Source organism: Schistocerca americana, chromosome 6 (genome assembly GCF_021461395.2).
Source record: "Schistocerca americana isolate TAMUIC-IGC-003095 chromosome 6, iqSchAmer2.1, whole genome shotgun sequence".
Taxonomy (NCBI): domain Eukaryota; kingdom Metazoa; phylum Arthropoda; class Insecta; order Orthoptera; family Acrididae; genus Schistocerca; species Schistocerca americana.
In genome coordinates, this window is record NC_060124.1 from 203,317,372 (window position 1) to 203,344,821 (window position 27,450).

At 45.8% G+C, this 27,450-nt stretch overlaps 1 protein-coding gene across 1 annotated transcript in view; it reads right to left on the reverse strand.

The window, feature by feature from the left end:
• LOC124619607 (transmembrane protein 68) overlaps window positions 1-27,450 on the reverse strand; it is a 123,323-nt gene that overhangs the window by 32,256 nt on the left and 63,617 nt on the right. The window contains exons 3-4 of the mRNA XM_047146110.1: window positions 21,155-21,249; window positions 16,492-16,659 (exon numbers count right to left, since the gene is read on the reverse strand). Of these exons, the coding sequence (XP_047002066.1) occupies window positions 16,492-16,659; window positions 21,155-21,249 (263 nt within the window). The remainder of the gene's footprint in view (window positions 1-16,491; window positions 16,660-21,154; window positions 21,250-27,450) is intronic.

Below are 27,450 nucleotides of genomic sequence, written 5' to 3' on the forward strand. Positions count from 1 at the left end.
TCGATTCTACACAGAGTACGCGAAAGAACTTGCCCCCCTTCTAACAGCCGTGTACCGCAAGTCTCTAGAGGAACGGAGGGTTCCAAATGATTGGAAAAGAGCACAGATAGTCCCAGTCTTCAAGAAGGGTCGTCGAGCAGATGCGCAAAACTATAGACCTATATCTCTTACGTCGATCTCTTGTAGAATTTTAGAACATGTTTTTTGCTCGCGTATCATGTCATTTCTGGAAACCCAGAATCTACTATGTAGGAATCAACATGGATTCCGGAAACAGCGATCGTGTGAGACCCAACTCGCCTTATTTGTTCATGAGACCCAGAAAATATTAGATACAGGCTCCCAGGTAGATGCTATTTTTCTTGACTTCCGGAAGGCGTTCGATACAGTTCCGCACTGTCGCCTGATAAACAAAGTAAGAGCCTACGGAATATCAGACCAGCTGTGTGGCTGGATTGAAGAGTTTTTAGCAAACAGAACACAGCATGTTGTTATCAATGGAGAGACGTCTACAGACGTTAAAGTAACCTCTGGCGTGCCACAGGGGAGTGTTATGGGACCATTGCTTTTCACAATATATATAAATGACTTAGTAGATAGTGTCGGAAGTTCCATGCGGCTTTTCGCGGATGATGCTGTAGTATACAGAGAAGTTGCTGCATTAGAAAATTGTAGCGAAATACAGGAAGATCTGCAGCGGATAGGCACTTGGTGCAGGGAGTGGCAACTGACCCTTAACATAGACAAATGTAATGTATTGCGAATGCATAGAAAGAAGGATCCTTTGTTGTATGATTACATGATAGTGGAACAAACACTGGTAGCAGTTACTTCTGTAAAATATCTGGGAGTATGCGTACGGAACGATTTGAAGTGGAATGATCATATAAAATTAATTGTTGGTAAGGCGGGGTACCAGGTTGAGATTCATTGGGAGAGTGCATGTAGTCCATCAACAAAGGAGGTGGCTTACAAAACACTCGTTCGACCTATACTTGAGTATTGCTCATCAGTGTGGGATCCGTACCAGATCGGTTTGATGGAGGAGATAGAGAAGATCCAAAGAAGAGTGGCGCGTTTCGTCACAGGGTTATTTGGTAACCGTGATAGCGCTACGGAGATGTTTAATAAACTCAAGTGGCAGACTCTGCAAGAGAGGCGCTCTGCATCGCTGTGTAGCTTGCTCGCCAGGTTTCGAGAGGGTGCGTTTCTGGATGAGGTATCGAATATATTGCTTCCCCCTACTTATACCTCCCGTGGAGATCACGAATGTAAAATTAGAGAGATTAGAGCGCGCACGGAGGCTTTCAGACAGTCGTTCTTCCTGCGAACCATACGCGACTGGAACAGGAAAGGGAGGTAATGACAGTGGCACGTAAAGTGCCCTCCGCCACACACCGTTGGGTGGCTTGCGGAGTATCGATGTAGATGTAGATTATGTATTAATCAGCTATTTCCACAAGGCCATGACTTCCTGAAATCATCCCCTGAAATCAGATCCATTCTGTCTGAGATTTTGCCCGCCACACACAGCTTTTTGTTGTCCTCCCAATCTCTGCAATATCCTTGTCAGACCCTATACTCCTTCTGCATAATCTCCCTTTCCTATGCCTGTGACCGTCATGTCTGCAAGATTTGCCATGTGCACCCTCCTATTGCCACCTATGCACACCCTGTAACTGGCAAAACAGATGCTACCAAAGGAAGAACCACCTGCGACATGACATGTTCCATACCAGCAGTAATTTAACAATGTTCAGCCTTTTACATCAACATCAGGATATATGGGCATAGGCAGAGAGTGTATACCGGCAACACACAATATCCTGTTGCAAACCATGCTCAACAATGTGACAGTTGTGACATCGGTACCTGTTTCACCACATGCACCATCTGGATTCTTCCCACAAACGCCATTTTCTCAGAACTCTGCAGTTGAGAATTAGTGCTACATGTCCTTGGTTCTCGCTAACCACCTGACCTCAATTTAAGTTAATTCCTTCTGTCTCAGCATTTCTTCACAGAAACTACTCTTTCATTTTCTGACTTTTTTATTTTTTGCCGTCCCACCTCCCACTTCCGTTACGTACAATGCACTCAGCTTTTCACTCTTTTTAATTGTTGCTTGATGTTTTAGCAGTAATCTCTATCTTGCATATTGCCCTGTCTTCCACCTTTAACCTCTCAGGTTTTCAGATCTCACCCAGTACCGTCCCCAACAATCAGTCGTTCCTTCTCATTCCATCTGGTAAGTCTCCTCTGACCCGGGATTCTGGGTGACTTTTCCGAACTGTACCCCTTTTCCTAAAACTCTCCAGTCCTTTTAAGTTTTAGGGCACATTGATTTTAATTTTTTTTTTCCTTGTGTGGATCTTCATATTTTCATGGCACAATGACTGCTCTATTAAATTCTGGGTGTGGAGCCGTATAAAGACTGCTGCTTCTTTTAATATTTCGGCTGTGTATCATTCAGCTGTCTTCAAAGTGAGATGAAAGACTGACGCACTAGCATGCACTCTGTTCTTTTACACTCGCAGACTGTGTCACCGCACATGGGCCACAGATGCACCAGTGCCTGACACGTTGATCACTAGCCAAGAAGTACAGTGTTTATCGATTAGATCTGTAGATGCCTGGTCGATCCACACTGGAATGTCTATGTATCACTGCGAGCTGCACTGTTGCGATGACTTTGTAAGTTTATTACGGGTAGTACCAGATTCCATTAATTATCCAAGCTGAAGTCACTATCTCTAATGGACTGTACAAGTTGTCTGTCCGATATATGAAAGGTCACATTTGCAGGGGATCTTGTTAATGCTAGCGTTCAGGAGCACCAAATCATCTTTAATGGAACCCAAGGATGCTGCTGTCTTCCGTGGAGGACAAAAAATCACCAACTTTGTGCTTGCTGAGGATTTGTCTTATTGTGTACAAACAGATGCCACCATCCTTCCCAGACTATGAGTGTTCGCAGATCTTTGGTTCATAGGGCAAACATCATTGCTGATGAGAGCAATCTGCAGGATGAGCTCCTGCGTTTAAAGGGTATGTCTGAAGCCAATGGGTATTTTCAAAGCAGATAAATGAGGTGCTATGAGTCAATCCAAAGGTGGCCAAAAGGAATGCAGAAGACACAGAAAGATTTAAGTCCATGGCTTTCCTGCCATATACGGGAAACATATCATCAAACATAGGAAAAAGACAATATTTAAGCATTTACCTGATGTTTTTGGAATTTACCTGATCTTATTGGGACTCAGTGGTGAAAAAGGCATTTGAAATTTGCTTAGAGATAAATTTAATTAAGCACTTCAGCCTGGAAAGTGATGGAATCTGGCACTTTCGATAATAAACTTACCAAAACATCATCACAGTGCAATCTTCTGGATCAGTCTAAAGATAGCTGAACGATACACATGAAGAAGAAATGGCCGAAATGTTGACCAATAAAATAACATTCACATCATGCTAATACAACCACTAAAAGCAATATTGAAGAGACACACACACACACACACACACACACACACACACACAAGCACTAAAATAATATTTGTGACATGTTAAAATGATTTAATAACTAGCAAACAAAATGAAATAACAGTATGCTAGTGTTTGCTGGTTACAATGGCACAGGAATATGTATCAGCACTATCAAAAGGGAAGAAATAAATTGTGTGTACTTACAACACTAAAGTAAGATAAAAAATACAACTATGTGATTATGTTTTTCATTTGCAAGGTAGAAGTAAGAATCTCTCAAAAAAGTAGGGATTGTTATGAGCAGAAGGGTGTACCCAAATATATGTACTATGGTAAGAGCGAGTTGAAAATTCAGGAAGGAATAACAACAATATTATGGAAAGTATAGATTGTTACTCATCACATAGAGGAGATGTTGAGTTGTAGAGAGGCACAACAGAAATACTGCTATGTATGTGTGCTTTTAATGCAGAAAACATGCACACAAGCACACCTCACACACACGACCACTCTCTACCCACTGAGAGCAGACTACGAACAACAGCACACGATGGGAGTAGCTGTCTGGGAGTGTGGGGGTAAAGAGGAGGCTGTGCTGTGACAGGAAGGTGGACGGATGGCAGGGTAGAGGTAGTGCTGCTTCTGGGAGCATGCAGCAACACGGTGGGGCAGAGTAGGGGAGAGAAGTATAGGAGGGGGTAAAAGGGGGGGGAGGAGAGAGAGATAGGGGGGAGGGAGGAGAGAGATAGGGGGGAGGGGGAGAGAGAGAGATAGGGGGGGGAGAGAGAGATAGGGGGGAGAGAGAGAGATAGGGGGGGGAGAGAGAGATAGGGGGGGGGGGAGAGAGATAGGGGGGGGGGAGAGAGATAGGAGGGGGGGGGAGAGAGATAGGGGGGGAGAGAGAGAGAGATAGGGGGGGGGGAGAGAGAGAGAGATAGGGGGGGGGAGAGAGAGAGAGAGAGATAGGGGGGGGGGAGGAGAGAGAGAGAGATAGGGGGGGGGGGGGAGAGAGAGAGAGATAGGGGGGGGAGAGAGAGAGAGAGAGATAGGGGGGGGGGAGAGAGAGAGAGAGATAGGGGGGGGAGAGAGAGAGAGAGAGATAGGGGGGGGGGGGGAGAGAGAGAGAGAGAGATAGGGGGGGGGAGAGAGAGAGAGAGAGAGAGAGAGAGATAGGGGGGGGGGAGAGAGAGAGAGAGAGAGATAGGGGGGGGGAGAGAGAGAGAGAGAGAGATAGGGGGGGGGAGAGAGAGAGAGAGAGAGATAGGGGGGGGAGAGAGAGAGAGAGAGAGATAGGGGGGGGGAGAGAGAGAGAGAGAGAGATAGGGGGGGGGAGAGAGAGAGAGAGAGAGATAGGGGGGGGGGAGAGAGAGAGAGAGAGAGATAGGGGGGGGAGAGAGAGAGAGAGAGAGAGATAGGGGGGGGGGAGAGAGAGAGAGAGAGAGATAGGGGGGGGGGAGAGAGAGAGAGAGAGAGATAGGGGGGGGGAGAGAGAGAGAGAGAGAGATAGGGGGGGGGGGAGAGAGAGAGAGAGAGATAGGGGGGGGGGGGAGAGAGAGAGAGAGATAGGGGGGGGAGAGAGAGAGAGATAGGGGGGGGGAGAGAGAGAGAGATAGGGGGGAGGGAGAGAGAGAGAGATAGGGGGGGGGGGGAGAGAGAGAGAGATAGGGGGGGGGAGAGAGAGAGAGATAGGGGGGGGGGGAGAGAGAGAGAGATAGGGGGGGGGGAGAGAGAGAGAGATAGGGGGGGGGGAGAGAGAGAGAGATAGGGGGGGGGGAGAGAGAGAGAGATAGGGGGGGGAGAGAGAGAGAGATAGGGGGGGGAGAGAGAGAGATAGGGGGGGGGGGAGAGAGAGAGATAGGGGGGGGGGAGAGAGACAGATAGGGGGGGAGAGAGACAGATAGGGGGGGGGGAGAGACAGATAGGGGGGGGGGAGAGACAGATAGGGGGGGGGAGACAGATAGGGGGGGGGGGGAGACAGATAGGGGGGGGAGACAGATGGGGGGGGGAGACAGATGGGGGGGGGAGACAGATGGGGGGGGGGAGACAGATAGGGGGGGGGAGACAGATAGGGGGGGAGACAGATAGGGGGGGAGACAGATAGGGGGGGAGACAGATAGGGGGGGGAGACAGATAGGGGGGGGGGGGAGACAGATAGAGGGGGGGAGACAGATAGGGGGGGGAGACAGATAGGGGGGGGGAGACAGATAGGGGGGGGAGACAGATAGGGGGGGGAGACAGATAGGGGGGGGAGACAGATAGGGGGGGAGACAGATAGGGGGGGAGACAGATAGGGGGGGAGACAGATAGGGGGGGAGACAGATAGGGGGGGAGACAGATAGGGGGGGAGACAGATAGGGGGGGAGACAGATAGGGGGGGAGACAGATAGGGGGGGAGACAGATAGGGGGGGAGACAGATAGGGGGGGAGACAGATAGGGGGGGAGACAGATAGCGGGGGGAGACAGATAGCGGGGGAGACAGATAGGGGGGGAGACAGATAGGGGGGGAGACAGATAGGGGGGGGAGACAGATAGGGGGGGAGACAGATAGGGGGGGAGACAGATAGGGGGGAGACAGATAGGGGGGGAGACAGATAGGGGGGGAGACAGATAGGGGGGGAGACAGATAGGGGGGGAGACAGATAGGGGGGGAGACAGATAGGGGGGGAGACAGATAGGGGGGGAGACAGATAGGGGGGGAGACAGATAGGGGGGGAGACAGATAGGGGGGGAGACAGATAGGGGGGGGAGACAGATAGGGGGGGAGACAGATAGGGGGGGAGACAGATAGGGGGGGAGACAGATAGGGGGGGAGACAGATAGGGGGGGAGACAGATAGGGGGGGAGACAGATAGGGGGGGAGACAGATAGGGGGGGAGACAGATAGGGGGGGGAGACAGATAGGGGGGGAGACAGATAGGGGGGGAGACAGATAGGGGGGGGAGACAGATAGGGGGGGAGACAGATAGGGGGGGAGACAGATAGGGGGGAGACAGATAGGGGGGAGACAGATAGGGGGGGGAGACAGATAGGGGGGGAGACAGATAGGGGGGGAGACAGATAGGGGGGAGACAGATAGGGGGGAGAGAGATAGGGGGGAGAGAGATAGGGGGGAGAGAGATAGGGGGGAGAGAGATAGGGGGGGAGAGAGATAGGGGGGGAGAGAGATAGGGGGGGAGAGAGATAGGGGGGGAGAGAGATAGGGGGGGAGAGAGATAGGGGGGAGAGAGATAGGGGGGAGAGAGATAGGGGGGGAGAGAGATAGGGGGGGAGAGAGATAGGGGGGGAGAGAGATAGGGGGGGAGAGAGATAGGGGGGGAGAGATAGGGGGGGGAGAGATGGGGGGGAGGAGATAGGGGGGGAGAGAGGGGGGAGAGATAGGGGGGGAGATAGGGGGGGGAGATAGGGGGGGAGAGATAGGGGGGAGAGATAGGGGGGAGGAGATAGGGGGGAGGAGATAGGGGGGGGGAGATAGGGGGGGAGAGATAGGGGGGGGAGATAGGGGGGGAGAGATAGGGGGGGAGAGATAGGGGGGGAGATAGGGGGGGGAGATAGGGGGGGGAGATAGGGGGGGAGATAGGGGGGGGAGATAGGGGGGAGATAGGGGGGAGATAGGGGGGAGATAGGGGGGAGATAGGGGGGAGATAGGGGGGGAGATAGGGGGGAGAGAGGGGGAGAGAGAGGGAGAGGGGAGGGAGGGGAGGGAGGGAGAGGGGGAGGGAGGGAGAGGGGGAGGGAGGGAGGGAGGGGGAGGGGGAGGGGGAGGGAGAGGGAGGGAGGGAGGGAGAGGGATGGTGGGAGGGAGAGGGAGGGAGGGAGGGAGAGGGAGGGAGGGAGGGAGGGAGAGGGATGGAGGGTGGGGGAGGGAGGGGTGGGAGGGGGAGGGAGGCGTGGGAGGAGAGGGAGGGGTGGGGGAGGGAGGGAGGGGGAGGGAGGGGTGGGAGGGAGGGGGGGGGTGGGGGTAGGGAGGGAGGGATGGGGGTAGGGAGGGAGGCAGGGAGGGTGGTAGGGAGGCAGGGAGGGTGGTAGGGAGGGAGGCAAGGCAGGGAGGGTGGTAGGGAGGGGAGGGAGGGAGGGAGGGTGGTAGGGAGGGAGGGGAGGGTGGTCGGGAGGGAGGGAGGGGGGGGTAGAGCAGGGAGGGGGGGTCCTCTCGAGGGCGGGGCGGGAGGAGGGTCGAGGGGGCGGGCGCGGGAGAGCGCACACAGAGAGGGGGAGAGGGGGCACGCAGGGAGGGGGCGAGGGGGCATGCAGGGGAGGGGGGAGGGGAGGGCGAGGGGAGGGCGAGGGGGAGGGGGAGGGGGGAGGGGAGGGCGAGGGGGAGAGGGAGAGAGTCAGGGTGAGAGAGAGAAAAACAGCTGGTGTTAGTAGGAAGGATCCAGACAGCACAGTAATCACTGAAGTGAAGCCAGTTGTGTTGGGCAGCATGTCACGCAAATGGGTGGTCCAGCTGTCTCACCACCTTCTCGCTCATTTGCTTCACTTAGTTCTTCTCAGCCCAACAAGCCACTTTCGTCGATGTTGACTTTCACTTCAAAGATGGCTACATCAGTACCTCCATCCAAATCAAACCTGAAAACGACCAGCAATATCTTCACTTTGACAGCTGCCACCAATTCCATACCAAGTTGTTCTTAACAGCTTAGCCACGAGTGTCTGTCGTGTCTTTAGCGATGAGCAGTCCCCTCTCGAAATATACCAAGGATCTAACTGAGGCCTTCACAGACAAACTACCCCTCCCAATCTCATACAAAAACAGGACTCCTGTGCCTCATCTCTCAAGTCATTTACCAGCTCCCACATTCCCACTGTCTGGTTACTCCTCTTGTACCTCAGTACCGCCCACGACTGGAGAAACTGAATCCAACCCCTCCCACAGTGGTATTCTGCCACCTAATGAACCTAAGCAATATCCTTGTCCATCTCTACTCTACCACTGCTCCCAACTCCATGCCTCATATCCCTGTAACAGATATAGATGCATGATTTGTCCCATACTTCTTCCCACCACCACCACCACCACCACCACCACCACCACCACCACCACCACCTCCTCCTCCTCCTCCTCCTCCAGTCTAATCACAACCATCACCTATTCCATCGAAGGCAGGGCTACATGTGAAAGCAGTAATGTGAGCTACAAACTAAGTTGCAACAACGGTGCTGCTTTCTGCATGGGCATGACAAACAGCAAGCTGTCTGTCCACTTGAATGGCCACTGACAAACTGTGGCCAAGAGATAGCTGGGCCATCCAGTTACTGAACATGCTGACCATCACAACATGCTTCACTTCCATGACTACTTCATAGCTGCACCACCTGGATCATTTCTAAGACCACCATCTTTTCTGAATCACACAGGTGGGAATTTCACTGCAATACACTATTTGATCAAAAGTATCCAGACACCTGGCTGAAAATGACTTACAAGTTCGTGGTGACCTCCACTGGTAATGCTGGAATTCAGTATGGTGTTGGTCCACCCTTAGCCTTGATGACAGCTTCCACTCTCGCAGACATACATTCAATCAGGTGCTCGAAGTTATCTTGGGGAATGACAGTCCATTCTTCACAAGTGCTGTCCTGAGAAGAGGTATCTATGTATGTCGATGAGGCCTGGCATGAAATCTGCGTTCCAAAACATCCCGAAGGTGTTCTATAGGATTCAGGTCAGGATTCTGTGCAGGCCAGTCCATTACAGGGATGTTATTGCCATGTAACCACTCTGCCACAGGTGGTGCATTATGAACAGGTGCTCAATCATGTTGAAAGATGCAACTGACATCCCTGAATTGCTCTTCAACAGTGGGAAGCAATAAGGTGCTTAAAATATCAATGTAGGCCTGTGTTGTTATAGAGTCAAGCAAAACAATAAGGGGTGCAAGCCCCCTCCATGAAAAACATGACCACACAATAACACCACCACCTCCAAATTTTACTGTTGGCACTACACACGCTGGCAGATTATGTTTACCCAACATTCACCATACCCACACCCTGCCCTCTGATCGCCACATGATTTGTCACTCGACACAACGTTTTTCCACTGTTCAATCACCCAATGTTTATGCTCCTTACACCAAGCAAGGTGTCATTTGGCATTTACCAGTGTGATGTGTGGCTTACGAGCAGCAGCTCGACCATGAAATCCACGTTTTCTCACCTCTCACTTACTGTCATAGTACTTGCAGTGGGTCCTGATGCAGTTTGGAATCCCTATGTTATGGTCTGGATAGATGTCTGCCTATTACACATTACGATCCTCTTCAACTCTTGGCAGTCTCTGTCAGTCAACAGACAATGTCGGCCTGTACGCCTTTGTGCTGTATGTGTCCTTTCACATTTCCACTTCATTATCACATTGGAAACAGTGGACCTAGGGCTGTTTAGGAGTGTGGAAATCTCATGTACAAATGTATGACACAAGTGATACCCAATCACCTGACCACATTCGAAGTCCATGAGTCCAGCGGAGCACCCCATTCTGCTCTCTCACAATGTCTAATGACTACTGAGGTCACTGATATGGAGTAGCTGGTAGTAGGTGGCAGCACAGTGCACCTAATATGAAAAACATATGTTTTTGGGGGTTACAGATACTTTTGATCACATACTGTATATCCCAAGTTACAGTAGCACCCGTGGACTCAACTTTCAGTACTCCCTGTCCTTCATACACCTATCCCCTTCCCTGTTCCCACTCTAGCATTACACAGCCTTCTATTCAACCAACACACCCGCTAATTTGTCTGTGTCTTTCTCCGAGCCCCTCCTCTACTTCGCTCCTTTTATGCTTCCCCCCCCCCCCCCCCTCCCTCCCTCCCCCTCAAACCTCCAGACAACATCTAGCAGCCCTACCCTGTCCCCACCCCATCCCTGCATGCTCCCATAAACAGCACTATGCCCCCCTTCACCATTACCATGCTATCTCTCCCCCTTCCCACCCCACCCCAACCTGCTCCTTATCCCCATCACCCAGATTGCTGCTCCCATCAGACGCAGTTGCTCGCAGTCCAGCCTCAATGGCCAGAGACAGTGGTCATGTGTCTGCGAGGGGTGTGTGTGTGTGTGTGTGTGTGTGTGTGTGTGTGTGTGTGTGTGTGTGTGTGTGTGTGTGTGCACTCTTCATTATAATGAGGTCTTTTGACTGAAAGTTCACATGTATAGCAGTCTTTTTGTTGTGCCTGTCTGTGACTCAATAGTGAGTAGCAATCTTTCATAATATATGATAATATATAGGGTAAGTGTACCAAGAAGGCAGGCCCTATACCTGTGTAAATATAAAGGAGGATAGGTTGGAGGATGTTGTGTAGAGACACACAACGTTGGAAGGGAAAAGAAGGAAAGGTGATTTAATAGGAGAAAAGGATGTATCTTAGGAATTAGGTGAAAGTAGTATAATGAACTTTAAACATGTAATAAGGGAAAGGCAAACACTCACCTATAGTGGATCAATGTGTGGAGTACAGCTCTATGAAAGTTTAAGATTTTTAAGTAATCAGAATGTAACTTCAACAAAATTAACTTTAAGACAAAAAACCCTATTATGAAATGAAAGAATAGCCAGAGTGCTATGGTACTTATGAGACGTCAATGTCTTTAAGATTGTTTCTTTTAACTAAAGTATGCAAAAGCACAATCAGTTTTGTTTATCAACACTTGTATTAGAAGTCAGAGTCATGTAAAATCATTCAGTTATTAACACATACCAGCCTGGCATCCTGGTTAAAAAACCACAAGATTACCAGAAATGTTTGTAATAACAAAGCAATACTATGGAAAGACGTAAAGCATGTTACTCTCCCCAAATTAATTTTGTTATTAATTTTCTAATATAGAGTTATAAATCTCTTTTAGAGGTATCATTATTCATGAAGATGTATGGTGACTGTTACCAAAAGTATCATTATCAAACTGGTTTTTTAATGGGTGAATATAGGTAAGCTTATGTATCAAAAAAGATTACTATTCACAGTTAAAGACTTCTAAATGGTGCAAAGATTCCAGTTACACTGAGGTTGGTTGGTTGGTTGGGCAAGGAGACCAGACTGCGTGGTCATCGGTCTCATCGGTTTAGGGAAGGATGTGGAAGGAAGTTGGCCGTGCCCTTTCAGAGGAACCATCCCGGCATTTGCCTGGAGTGATTTAGGGAAATCACGGAAAACCTAAATCAGGATGGCTGGAGGTTACACTGAGGTGACAAAAGTCATAAGATAAAGCCTAATATTGTGTCAGACCTTCTTTTGCCCGGCACAGTCAGTGCAGCAACTCTATGTGGCATAGACTCAACATGTCGTTGGAAGTCCCCTGCAGGAATATTGAGCAATGCTGCCTCCATAGCCGGCCACAACTGCAAAAGTTGTTACAGAATTTTTTGCACAAACCAATCTCTTGATTACGACCCATAAATGTTGAATGGGATTCATGTTGGGCAATATGGGTGGCCAAATTGTTTGCTCAAATTGTCCAGAATGTGCTCTAAACCAACTTCAAACATTTATGGCCTGGTGAAATTTTGCTCATACATAAAAATTCCATAGTTGTTTGGGAACATGAAGTCTCTGAATAGCTGCAAATGGTTTCCAAGTAACCAAACAAAACCATTTCCTGTCAATGGTCGGTTCAGTTGGCTCAGAAGACCCAGTCCATTCCGCGTAAACACAGCCCACACCATTATGAAGCCACCACCAGCTAGCACAATGCCTTGTTGATGACTTAGGTCCATGGCTTCATGGGCTCTGCACAACACTCAAATACTACCGTCAGCTCATATCAGCTGAAACTGGAACTCATCTGATCAGCCCATGATTTTCCAGTTGTCTAGGGCCGAACCGACATGGTCATGAGCTCATGTCAGGTGCTGTAGGCTATTTTGTGCTGTTAGCAGACACTTGCACCACTATTAATGCCAAATGTAGCCACACTATCCTAATGGGTACGTTCATCATACATCCCACATTGACTTCTGTTGTTATTTTGCACTGTGTCACTTGTCTGTTCACATCGACAACTCCATGCAAACGCTGCTGCTCTCCGTGAAGGCCATCAGCCACTGCATTGTCCATGGTGAGAGGTAATGCCTGGTATTCTTGGCACACTCTAGATACTGTGGATGCTTGCAGGATTACATAATCATTCTCGAAATGGAATATCCCTCGCATCTAGCTCTAACTACCATTCAATGTTAATTCCACTTGTGCGGTCATAATCCCATTGAAACCTTTTCACACGAATCACCTGAGTACAAATAACAGCTCCGCCAATGCACTGTCCTTTTATACCTAGCATGTGCGAACTACTGCCAACTGTATATGTGCATAAACTATCCAATGACTTGTCAGCTCATTGTATGTGCCACACACCAATCAGCTGTAGATGAGTAGTGCCCGATTTCCATTTTTGTTTAAATGTAGTTAACTGTTATTCTAACAAATTGCGACACGGTCACAGGAGCCGGCGAAAGTGCTCGCTGGGCAATGTGATCTTGTACCTGATGCCTACATTGCTTTATTAATGACTGAATGCCTCTCGCATGTGTATCTTGCCCTGTCGTTACATAGCATAAAGTGCATCACTTATTTGCTCCATTTTCTACCATCTTTCATTTTACTCTTGCATTTGATTTTCCCTTCTTTTTTTATATAATACATTTCATTAACAAGCTATTTTTATTAAGCAACTGTTACAATATTTTATTATACTTTTCTTGCAGTGGCATGTCACAGGGTATATGAGGCTCTCTGGTGGTTAAGTTCCTCCGACTTCTAGCCTAAGCTGCGTTCTGGCGGCTCCACTAACAGATGTCGCTGATCATATACTTTAGTCTTGTTTTCATCCTTTTTCGCTTCTTTCCTTAGTTATTCTATCAAGTTTATGTTATTTAATGAACTCTATGAGCATTTTATTGTGTATCTCATTATTCTTATCTAAAATGACCACCAGAACATCTCCGAGTCATATATTACCACTTAACCATTTCCTTTTAACAATTTTAAATTTAACTTTGAGTTTTTAATTATTACACTTCATCCACTGTAATAGCTTATACATTTGGAGTGCCCACTACAGACTTTACTATTGTACTCTTTATTTCTTAAATACTGTACAATCTTTATAACTGACGAATATGTGTAGACTTAGAGTACTGACATCTAATGAGCTTATGCCATAAACATATGTTGTGGCTACTATGTGCAGTCTGTTATGATCAGTAGTGATAGAGGCAGTGTGGCTTTGCCAGAACTGTGGCCTAGTTTACATAATATTTTACATATGTGTGATGATATTATGCTGATTTTGAATATATTTTGTGACACTGTCACTACGGCTTTAGAGTTCCAGAACCTGTACAGAAAATTGGAATAAAAATCAACATAAACTTCTTTTCCGCCCTTTTTATTGCTCGTGAAAACCACACATTGCATGTTGTACCACCATAAAGCGAGACCTTCAGAGGGGGTGGTCCAGACTGCTGTACACACCAGTACCTCTAATACCCAGTAGCATGTCCTCTTGCATTGATGCATGCCTGTATTTGTCGTGGCATACTATCCACAAGTTCGTCAAGGCACCATTGGTCCAGATTGTCCCACTACTCAACCGTGATTTGGCATAGATCCCTCAAAGTGGTTGGTAGGTCATTTTGTCCATAAACAGCTCTTTTCAATCTATCCCAGGCAGGCTGGCCACATTAGTCGAGCAATGTCGTTATCCTGTAGGAAGTTATTCACAAGATGTGCACGTCCATGAAGACGAATGCCTCACCAATATGCTGCCGATATGGTTGCACTATCGGTCAGAGGATGGCATTCACGTACCATACAGCCGTTATGGCGCCTTCCATGACCACCAGCGGCATACGTCGGCTTCGCATAATGCCACTCCAAAACAGCAGGGAACCTCCCTCCACCTTGCTGCACTCGTTGGACAGAGTGTGTAAGGTATTCAGCCTGACTGGATTGCCCACAAACACTTTTCTGACGATTGTCTGGTTGAAGGAATATGCAACACTCATTGATGAAGAGAACTTGATGCCAATCCTGAGTGGTCCATTTGCATGTTGTCGGGCCCATCTGTACCGTGCTGTATGGTGTCATGGTTGCAAAGACGGACCTCACCATGGACGTCGGGAGTGAAATTGTTCATCATGCAGCATATTGTGCACAGTTTGAGTCTTAACACTACGTCCTGTGGCTGCACAAAAAGCATTATACAGCATGATAGCATTGCTGTCAGGGTTCCTCAAAGCCATAATTCAAAGGTAGCGGTCATCCACTGCAGTAGCAGTTATTGGGCTGCCTGAGTGACGCATGTCATCGACAGTTCCTCTCTCTCCGTATCTCCTCCATGTCTGAATAACATCGCTTTATTTCACTCCAAGACGCCTGTACTCTTCCCTTGTTGAGAGCCCTTCCTGGCACAAAGTAACAATGCGGGTGCGATCAAACCATGGTATTGACCATTGAGGCATGGTTGAATTTCAGACAAAATGATTTGTCTACCTCCTTCCTGGTGGAATGACTGGAACTGATCAGCTGTTGGACCCCCTCTGTCCACTAGGCACTGCTAATGCACGATTGTTTACATCTTTGGGCGGATTTAGTGACATCTCTCAACAGCCAAAGAGACTGTTGTCTGTGATACAATATCCACAGTCAATGTCTGTCTGCAGGAGTTCTGGGAACTGGGGTGATGCAAAACATTTTTGATGTCTGTATTAGGACATGTTATAAAATATGTTTGTCTCATCATACAGGGTGACAATTATTGAACTATATGAAAAAAAAAAATGTAAATTAGTTACAAACTGCAGTGAGCACGCACTTTATTCAAAACGTAAACATCACTACAGATATTCGGATTTCGGTTGTGACATGTTCGATATGCTTGACATCATTGGTGATTATGTGGTGCAGAAAAATAATGAAATTCTGCATGGCCCACTCAAGTGTCAGAACATCAATGCTGTTGATGACCTCGTAAATGCCTGTTTTCAGCTCAGCAATGGTTTTGGGGTTATTGCTGCACACCATGTCTTTAATACAGCCCCACAAAAAGGAGTGATATGTGTTCTGATCCGGAGAATATGATGGCCAATTGAGGCCCATGCCAGTGGCCTGTGGATACTCCAGAGCCAGAATGCGGTCCCCAGTGTGTTCCTCCAGGAGATCAAACACTCTCCTGCTTCAGTGGGGGTCGAGCTCTGTCTCACATGAACCACATTTTGTCTATACCAGCGTCACTTTGGATAATGGGAATGAAATTGTCTTCCAAAACCTTCACATACCGTTCGGTAGTCACCACGCCACCAAGGAATATTGCACCAATTATTCTGTGAATGGACACTGCACACCACACAGTCCACAGTCACCCGTTGAGGGTGAAGAGACTTCTTAATCGCAAAATGCAGATTCTCAGTCTCCCAAATGCGTCAGTTTTGGTTATTGATGAATCCATCCAAACAAAAGTGGGTTTTATCGCTAAAACAAACCATACTAATTCCCATTATGCCCCACGGCAAAGCCTGCAGTTTCAACGCCCTAATGCAAACCTTTCAGAAGTTATGATGATTTTATTTCATATACTTCAATAACTGTCATCCTGTATTTTACAGGCATGCTTTCATAGTCATGAAAATAGTAATTTTTCATTAGGGCATATTTTATTGTTCTAAGATGTAATCTGTTCACTAGTTGTATTTAGTTTCCAATGTTTTGAAGCAGATCTGAAGATGGTCATTGCTGACTGAAGCCAGTAGTCTAAGGACCAAACTGTTATTCTCTCATAAACATCAGCATGGACATGTGATTTTAATGCTACCAATAGAAGAAAAACAGCAGTTATTTATTTCAACTCGGAAAGTGGTATTCCCCTGCTATCCCCCTTTTTCAACAACTAGCATTCTTGCCACATTAAATGTAGCCTATGTAAGTACACATTACACTCTAAATTCCTTTTACTAACACCTGCCCCCAATATTAAGTAAGCGTTTGACAAAGAAATGCAATCACCTGGTATTTTGAAGAGGAACCTGTCTGCAACTGTATGTATAAGACGATTCTTAAAAAGGTAGGCCTTTGATATAAAATAATACAAGTCAACAGGAATAGCACCATGATAGTAAACAATTAAGGCAGGTGATTCATCTGGGATGTTATCCATTCCATTGACTTCATAACCTGGAAATAAAATAGTATTATTTAACTCAAAAATATTTCTGCAATTGAGGTATGTAAAATAATAGCTACCTAACAGAATAAGCAAATACTGGTTTACTACATTTTTAAAAATATTCATTACACAGAAATAACATGAATAGTAAGGAAATTCAACATTTTTCTCTATTTACCTTGCTATGTCAATTTGTAAATACATCTACACTGTATATAATTGTAGGTACAGATACCATAAGCATAACTAATGTTGTCAAACTGATGGCTTATCAAATTATTAAGGTGCTTTATATAGCGTGGTACAACAAGAGGGAGGAGTTGTTATGTTCTGTGTTTCTCTGACCCATGATAAGATTACCAACTCAGTTGTCTGAGCGCAAAGGGGAAGATGGATGAGAGTACAGATTTCCATTCAATCTAAAGTTCTGACAATAGACGTACTTGGTAATTTGCATATATAAAAAGCATTTCCAGCAATCTACAATGATATTAGTCCCACAAAATAAGTTCCAATACTATCTGGAAATATAAAAATTACTATAATTATTTTAAAATTTCCGGGACAAATATAGGTTACTTCTGTACTGGTGAAACGAGTTTTAGTTTTATTAATATTTATATTTCATTGGAACGTAAACTGTTTTTAGAGGCTATACCAATTATGGTTGATCACATACTTGTGGCTACGGTCTTAGAAATAAACATTTCTTATTTAATGTCATTATTGCTTTGAATATGTATTTTTAGTTTTCTTACTCATTCAGTATATCTAGGTAAAATAGAGACTTCGTATTTCCTGGGTCTCTAGTATCTGAAACCTTACATATTTTGGTTAGCTGAAAGGGATGTTGAGTGCCTTTGCCATGTCCCGTATTTTGTGGCTTAGAGGAGTGTGACTACTGCTGATTTACTGTGTTTTTCAAGCAAATATGCCACCACTTGTTCGCGGATAAAGCACAGAATTGTAGAGGCTCATAAGTTCGAGCATTCCATCATAGACCTTATGCAAGAGTTATACACATTGCAGATTATTCACAATACTTGATACTACAGACACTCAGTACTCATTGTCATCTCGGGGGGAAAATGAGAAGCACGTTTCATCAATTATCTAGGAACTGTCCCCCCTCCTCCTTTTTCTTTGCAAGTTTATGGTAATATATTATCACTTGTTGATACCATCTAAAATACAAAACAATGAAGACAATTTGCCTAGCATGTATCATTTTAAAAGTTTCATATGCTGAAGTGCCAAAGAAACTAGTTTAGGCATGCGTATTCAAATACAGAGATATGAAAACAGCCAGAATACAGCGCTGCAGTCAGCAAAGCCTACATAACACAACAAGTGTCTGGTACGGTTGCTAGATTGGTTACTGCTGCTACAATGGCAGGTTATCAAAGATTTAAGTGAGTTTAAATGTGGTGTTATAGTTGGCGCACAATCGATGGGACACAGCATCTCTGAAGTAGCAATCAACTTGGGATTTTCCCGTGCAATCATTTCAAGAGCATACCGTGAATATCAGGAATCTGGTAAAACATCAAATCTCTGACACTGATGCAGCCAGAAAAAGGTCCTTCAAGAGCGGGACCAACGACGACTGAAGAAAATCATTCAACGTGATGGAAGTGCAACCCTTCTGCAAATTGCTGTATATTTCCATGCTGGGCCATTCAACGACTGCACGACACAAAGCTTTACGCCTCGCCTGGACCCATCACCACCGTCAGTGAACTGTTTATGAGTGGAAAAATGTTCCCTGGTCAGATGACTCATTTAAAATTGTATCGAGTGGTTGGACGTGTACCGGTGTGGAAACAATCTCATGAATCATTCATGTCAGCAGGGGACTGTTCCAGCTGGTGGAAGCTCTGTTAAAGATGTGGGGTGCATGCAGTTGGAGTGATATGGGACCCCTAATATGTTTAGACATGACTGACAGGTGATACATACGTAAGCATCCTGTCTGATCACCTGCATCCACTCATGTCCATTGCGCATTCCGACAGACTTGGGCAATTCCAGCAGGAAAATGCAACACACCATGTCCAGAATTGCTACAGAGTGGCTCCACGAACATTCTTCCAAGTTTAACCACTTCCACTGGTCACCAAACTCCCCCAGACATAATTATTGAGAATATCTGGGATGACTTGCAACGTGCTGTTCAGAAGAGATCTCCATCCCCTCGTACCCTTACATATCAGCCCTTCAGGATTCGTGGTGTCAATTTATTGTGAGTAGCAAATATCCTTTTCATAGTATTGTCATTATTTCTTCCTGGATTTTCCATTTTTTAATCTATCCTTTCTGTAATATAGCTGATATCTAACCTCGACTTGCATAGTCTAAGTTTATATAATTATATTTTTGGAGAAATGATGTTTTGTTGTAATTCATATTCAAAAATCAGATAACTGTCATGGTTCATTGAAATTAACGAGCAGTAGTGTACCTGACAGGCAGTTTCAATAGTAATATCAGATTTTTTTGCAGATGTGCAGTTATACATAATTAAGTACAGGGTGGTTACAATTAAACTTCCGCTACCTGATGGGGTCCCCATGACAAACATGTGATCATAGGACAATGAAACTTTCAATGAAACATTCAATAAGAACATGCAGAAGAGAGATAACCAATAAATCATTGAAAGAAACACATTTTAATTTAATGAGAGGGTAACATCTGTTAACTGCGTACCATGTTTACACTCCATGTTACAAACGTTGCTCACTATGGCAACCATCTGCACCCATGACAGCCTGGAAGCAAACTAGAGATTGTTCTGCTGCTGCCCCAAACAATGGTGGACCATGGAAAGTGAAGCTGTTGTGACACAGCCCATGCACTGCTTGAAGGTTGCACACTGCATCCAGTATTCTCAGCCATGGAAACCGTAACTTCTTCAATAATTTGTGGTGCAATTGGCTGTCAGCCTCTCCCAGGAGCAACTCTCAAATCACCAGTTCATTAGAACTTCTGAAGCATGTTCTTCAACCCCAGTGTGGGGAAGATTACCTCTGTGTAGCAGCACTATTGCTGTTGTTTTGATAAAACAGTTTAACAAGTAAAGCCCTGCTCACCTTGTACAGATCCATGGTGACTCTGCAACTGTAATGCAAACTGATGCTTACGTTTTCAACCCTATGTTGCTCTGCCAGTACCGGTGCCTAATGGCAACTACTAACAACACAAATCCTGCTGCGCACAGTCTGCACATCAATCCTCTACAGGTTGGTAACCATATGGTTAATAGTCTCACATCCACACTGAACATATACAAAGAAGATTAGTTTGACCATGGAAGAGCTTACAGAGTTGCAGAAAAACCTGAAGTTTAGAAACTTGGATACATATGACAACTAACTTGCAAAAGCCTACTTACAAAATTTTGAGAACCAGTATTAACTGAGGATTTAGTACTATACAACAACCCTCCATGTATCACTATTGTAGGGACTGCAAAGACCAGATTAGACCAATTACACCAAGCACAAAGCATGTAAGTTATCATTCTTCCTGTACTCAATACACAAATGGAATAGGAACAAACACTAACAAGTGATAAAATGGGAAGTACCCTTTCTATATCTACATCTACATACATGCACTTCATAGTAGTTTCCACAATATGGATGTAGATATACATTTTACAATAAACTTAGCGGTATTTGAGATTATACACAAGAGTGTTAACAGGCTTCCTTATTGCATACCATTTTGTGAATGGAAAAGGAAGGGGGGGAGGGGAGATGTAGCAGTATACTCTATAAGCTCTACAATATAACACCTGGTGGCTGTTTGTGGCAAGTCAGATAAGTTTTTTTTAGATATGTGAAAGAGAAAGAACCCTAAGAGCCACTCAGAAATTGTGCATGGTTTACTCAGCAAATACAAATATGTAAGCCTCACAACTGATGCAGTTCTCACTACATGAACTCTAATACTTTCGACATAAGCCATGGCTTTTGATGGTATAGTAGAAGAAATAAATTTTGTTGAGCAACATTCTCACATCACATAATATTACAATATGTCAAGTGGGTATTGTGTAGAGATGCCAACAGCAGAGACAGAAAAGTTTTCTCCAATTGCCAATAACAAAGGTCTATCATGCTGCCTCTACTAGTAATGACCCAGATACTGAACACTCATTTCCTGTTCTGTGAACTAACTAAAACATAGACTTGTCAACAAAACACGATTCTCCTTTGTACTTACCTCTTTAATCTCTTAGTTTTATTATCTTATAATGTGCGTGATTTTACTAAAGTTATGTTGTTATGAACTGATCAAAAATTTTTCCCAGACAGACTCAAGACCCAACTCTTGCCTTACATGTTCCACTCAGTTTTCCACAGTTTTTAATCAAAAAAGGTAAAGTACTACCGTAAGTTATGCTGCCTCTAATTTTATATGAACTGTGGTTACAACAAAAATATTCAAAATTACATGTTTACATGAGAAGAATTTATGGTATCAAGTGTTATCTACCATGCCAAAGCCAGCCATGGGCGTCCCATAAGGCAGCAATTGTTTTCCGAGCACCATCCCAGAAGTCTGTCTCGTATGCATGTCGAAGACGTTCCCTGTAATTTTCATGCACACCATGTTCAACTGAAAAATTCTAACAGTAATAAAAGGAGCTGAAAGAAAGAAAGAGAACTTGTCTTTTCTAGCACACACTCAATAACACATGCATGCACCCCCCCCCCAACACACATATACACAAACAAACAAACTAAATTACTGGAGGCAGAGGGGGGAGAGATGGGAGAGAGAGAGAGAGAGACGGGGGGGAGGGGAGAGAGACCGGGGGTGGGGGTGGAGACCGGGGGGTGGGGGTGGAGACCGGGGGGGTGGGGGTGGAGACCGGGGGGGTGGGGGTGGAGACCGGGGGGTGGGGGTGGAGACCGGGGGGTGGGGGTGGAGACCGGGGGGTGGGGGTGGAGACCGGGGGGTGGGGGTGGAGACCGGGGGTGGGGGTGGAGACCGGGGGTGGGGGGAGGGGAGATGGGGGAAAGGGGGAGAGGGGGCAGAGGGAGAGAGGGGAGAGAGGGGGGGAGCGGGGGGAGTGGGGGAGCAGAGGGGGCAGAGAGGGGGGAGAGGGGGGAAGAGGGGGGGAGAGGGGGGAGAGGGGGGAGAGGGGGGTGAGGGGGGGAGAGGGGGGGAGAGGGGGGAGGGGGGAGAGGGGGGAGAGGGGGCAGAGGGGGGAGAGGGGTGGAGAGGGGTGGAGAGGGGGCAGAGGGGGGAGAGGGGGAGAGGGGGGAAGAGGGGGAAGGGGGGGAGAGGGGGGAGAGGGGGGAGAGGGGGGAGCGGGGGGAGCGGGGGGAGCGGGGGGAGCGGGGGGAGAGGGGGGAGCGGGGGGAGAGGGGGGAGCGGGGGGAGAGGGGGGAGCGGGGGGAGAGGGGGGAGCGGGGGAGAGGGGGGAGCGGGGGAGAGGGGGGAGCGGGGGAGAGGGGGGAGCGGGGGAGAGGGGGGAGCGTGGGGGAGAGGGGGGAGCGGGGGGAGCGGGGGGGAGCGTGGGGGAGAGGGGGGAGCGTGGGGGAGAGGGGGGAGCGTGGGGGAGAGGGGGGAGCGTGGGGGAGAGGGGGGAGCGTGGGGGAGAGGGGGGAGCGTGGGGGAGAGGGGGGAGCGTGGGGGAGAGGGGGGAGCGTGGGGAGCGGGGGGGAGCGTGGGGAGCGGGGGGAGAGGGGGGAGCGGGGGGAGAGGGGGGAGCGGGGGGAGCGGGGGGAGCGGTGGGAGAGGGGGGAGCGGGGGGAGCGGGGGGAGCGGGGGGAGAGGGGGGAGCGGGGGGAGAGGGGGGAGCGGGGGGAGAGGGGGGAGCGGGGGGAGAGGGGGGAGCGGGGGGAGAGGGGGGAGCGGGGGGAGAGGGGGGAGAGGGGGGAGCGGGGGGAGAAGGGGGGAGCGGGGAGAGAAGGGGGGAGAGGGCGGAGCGGGGAGAGAAGGGGGGAGAGGGCGGAGCGGGGAGAGAAGGGGGGAGAGGGCGGAGCGGGGAGAGAAGGGGGGGAGAGGGCGGAGCGGGGAGAGAAGGGGGGAGAGGGCGGAGCGGGGAGAGAAGGGGGGAGAGGGCGGAGCGGGGAGAGAAGGGGGGGAGAGGGCGGAGCGGGGAGAGAAGGGGGGGAGAGGGCGGAGCGGGGAGAGAAGGGGGGGAGAGGGGAGAGAAGGGGGAGAGAGGGGAGAGAAGGGGGAGAGAGGGGAGAGAAGGGGGAGAGATGAGGGGGGGGGGAGATTGGAGGTGAGTAGGTTGTGTACTAATATTAGATGGAGAACAAAGTTCAAAAGGTACAGTGATGACATGCTTTTCCAAGAGCACTAATGTGCCACACATCTGTCTGCAATGTGCTTTATAATTTTTTGTTTGTTATTCCCTTCTTCAAATTTCCATTGTTATCAAATACTGAACAGCTGTACCAAGTATCAAAAATTTGAAAAGTTCCTTAGTGTTTTCAGTATGAAACGGCAATCATCAATTTTTATGTTAAGTGATTACACATCTTTCATAAACCTGGAAAAATGAGTTTTTGTATTATTCTTCTAGGTTTGTTCCCTCAATGGTTGGTTAACTAATGTCTCATTAGATATTGGGCAGTAGCTTGGCTTTGACACAGATGGGGGAAGAAATTGGGTGTTATCTGAATGTAGGGTACAAGTTAAAACTTTGTTGAAGACCAGTACTATCTCCACTGTTTTTTATTTTTCATATAATCAAGGAAAAATGGAAAAATTTAAACAACATAATGAAGGAAATACATGTGTGAACAGTTAATTAGGGATGATATGGCAACAAGTCTGAATTATAACAGGTTGCAATTATGAGCTAACACTCCATTAACACTCACTCACTCACTCACTCCCACACACACACACACACACACACACACACACACACACACACACACACAGTTTATGTATATAAAACATTTCACAAACAAAGTAAAAATAATTCGAAGCATCAACAAATAAACAAATGACAACAGTTCAACAAGAAATTAAGTGAATTTGACTTACTCTAACAGACACTGTTTACATAGCAGACACTTGTTTCTAGACCAGTGTTAAAACCTTGGGCTGACTCAAAAACACTGTCCTTGACCTATCTTTGTAATTCCTTTATAACACAAGACATGCTTCCTGAAAGACTTAAACACGTAGTACTTCCACCTGACATCTACAATGGATTCTCAATTATCCAACCTAATGTGGCAGAAGGTCAAGCTCAATAATAAAAAAGCTGAATAGGCTCTCTTCCAGCCCCAGCTGTACCATTCAAAACACCCTTTTTTATACCAAAACCCAATTTTATAAATATTTAGTGACTTCTTACATAATACATGTAAGTCAGAAGTGTTTGTTATGTATGTACTGCTAATCTCAAAAATTAGTACATGAAACATAAAACAATCCTGCATTGTAAAGAATGAATGTATGATTACACATGTCAAAAGTCAGACCTAACAAAAAAGAGGTCTTTTTAAAAGGCTTTGATAGATGACTGTTTCCCTCCTTTAGCCCTCTCCTGTGCTGTAATATCCCTCCACTTGCACAATCATATGTTGTCAGCTGGCATTGCTTCCTCCTGCTCATTAATGTACTGTTGTGCTGTCTCAACCATCTAAAACCCTTGCAAATGTGGGACGAGATTTCTCCTGTCATCTAAGTTCGCCTCCTTCTCTTGTGTTACTTCCACTGCATCATCATTTCCAGAATATTGTTGTCAGTTAATTCATCAGCATGATCATTTGCCATCCATTCTGTTACGTCCTCTGCATCAGTGTTCTTACAGTCTAGTACATTTTTGACCAAGAAAACAATATCATCATTTTCGTATTTCAATTTGGCTTAACACATGGGTTCAAAATTAAAATGCCCAACTTCATTGTCTAAAAGAATTTTCATGACTTTAAAAATGATATGTTTGGAATCTCTTCCCACACTTCAGCCAATCCCCTTATGACATATAGCAAGTCAATCCTCTTCAGTACGCTGACTGTCTTCATTATTATCAATCACCGTAAACAAACTGAGAGGACTTTAGCAATACTTCTTTTTAGCAACTCAAGGATGCCCTGCTCCATCGGCTGACCAAGAGCAGTCAGATTTGGTGGTTAAAAAAATGCTCTTATATCTCCACCTGTGAGTTCATCACTGGTGGGATGTGAATGTGCATTATCAAAAAGGAGCAACAGATTTCCTCAGTAAACTGTTGATATTCAAATATTTATCTACAGCTGGTATGAATTCATTTTGGAATAAGGTTTAAAAGACTTATGAATTCATCCATGCTTTTTTTTTATTAGCGTAATGTAGGGGCAGTGATCTGTGATTTTTCAGTTTTAAGTTTCCATGATTATGCTATCACTGTAAAACTAAGCTTGTGGTTGCCATTTGCATTACTCCAAGCCAATATGGTAACTAATTCATTAATTTTCTTGTATCTGGGTGCTGCAGCTTCCTTTTCTGAAGCAAGCATTTTCATAGGGTGCATCTTTTAATTTAAACCAGTCTCATCACAATTATACAACTGTTCACCAGAAATTCTTTCTTCATAAATTAACTTCAAAAGGCAGTCTTCAAACAATGATACAGCCTCTTTGTCAGCAGATAAAGCCTCTTCAGTAATGGTAATTTGGCAAATAGTGAATTGTTTTTTCCACCACTCCAACCACCCATCACTGGCAATAAATTCTCAATCTGCTCCTCCTATTTGCCACTTAAATGGCAATGCTTTTTCCTGCAATAGTGACCCGGTAATGAGCTAAACTTTTCCTCTTAAATGTCCGTGCCTCTAAAATAAAGCTTTCTTAGTTTCTTTATGCTTACCATTCAACATTGTCTTCCTTAATCTTATTCCACTTCCACTAGCTTGGGAAGCACACCACTTTTCTATTTCTGCTTGATTTTTCTTCAAGTCTCCAACAGTATTTTTTCCTACTCCTAACTCCAAAGCAATAATTTTGGCTGCTACCTCAGAATCCAATCGCATTGCGGCATGCTGTTTTTGATGTATAGTCACTACAAGTTTTTTCTGTTTATCACCCATTTAATCAAAACACAAAGGACCACACAAAACAACAATTTTACAACACATGCACTTTGGACATATGATACGCAATTGAAGAAACAAAGAGCACAAAGTTGCCAACAGACTGCTCTTTATGCATGTTCATCATTGTTATTGAGAGTTCTTGTAAATATCATTTGTTGAAAAGATGTTCCAGTAATTTCTTCAATATTTGCAAATATAGTATGCACCTTATAATTGTGACTCCAGATGTGCTAGGTGGAATGAAGACACACAAAACATTTAGTAAGGCCATACAACACTGTGCCTGGTGACCGGTTGCTAAAGATTTGGAAAAGTACAGTGAGTACAATAAATTAATCCCCATTTTATCATGGAGTAATATTAATCAGTAATGTCTGATTAACATACTGTCAGCTTACTTTGCAACTGCTAAACTGCTAATCATAACAACACCTAATCACTTAGCAATTACTGAAACTCATAAAACAAAATCTTATTAACAATGTAAACAATGTGATTATTTGGACTATTGTAATATTTATTAAAACACCAAAAGATAATATATGTATATTTGAAACCAGAAACCTGTTAGAAAGTTTTGGATGGGGTACTTTCAGAGCAATTAACAAAAATGTAGTCAGCATTGTTCATTTGTATCATTTCACTAATTTTTCTGTGGAAACGACATATTATTTGACCTTGTATTCCACTTCATATACGTCAATTGTAACCACCAAATGATAACATTTTCTGTAATTTTGAACAACAACTGTGATTATAATTAGCAAAATTACTATATGTAACAATGTTACAATTGGCAGCTAATGTATGCAGCACCTGCAAGGAACTGCACAAGGTGACCAGTAAGATATAAGATTTTGTCAAGGACTCTGATGTAACATATAGTACACCTGAAACAACAACTGTCTTTATATGACTACTGAGGATCATACAGTAATCCAGTTTTTTTTCACTTAAAAAATATCCAGGAAACAGTATCTGCAGCGAAGCATCAAGAGCAAGATAAGTTGACACTGTTAATTATTTTTCTGAAGATACTAAGTTATACCCACTATATTGCAAGAACTTGATTTTTCAGTGATCGTTAACATTACAGAAAGATGATTAACTTTCAGTTTGTTTTCTTATAGTGACAACATTTTCTTTTATCCCCAGCATTGCAGTTACACCACAGGGGCCTTCGGCTTTCATGGGCAAGTGCTCTACTGACTGAGCTACACAAGCACAACTCACAACCTATCCTCACGGCCTTACTTCCGCCAGTACCTTGTCTCCTACCTTCCAAGCAAAGCTGTGAGGAGTCGGTCATGCTTGGGTAGCTCAATCAGCAGAGCACTTGTCCACAAAAGGCAAAGGTCCTGAGTTTAAGTCTCTGTCCGGCTCATAGTTTTAATCTACCATGAAGTTTCATATCAGCGCGTGTGCCTGGTGACACACACACATACACACACACACACACACACACACACACACACACACACACACACACCACACCCCCCCCCCCCCCCACCACCACCACCACCACCACCACCACCACCACCACCACCACCATCCATCTGACACCTACTACAGTGTATTTAATTCTTAATTGGCAGTAGATGATGATGATAATGATAATAAAATTCAGATGGATTATGATTCACACAATCAAAATCCAATAATCAAAAATAATTTCCATTATAGACTTCCTCCTTGTTTCAGGTTCAAATGGGGATCTTTATTTTGGAATTGCCATAAATTT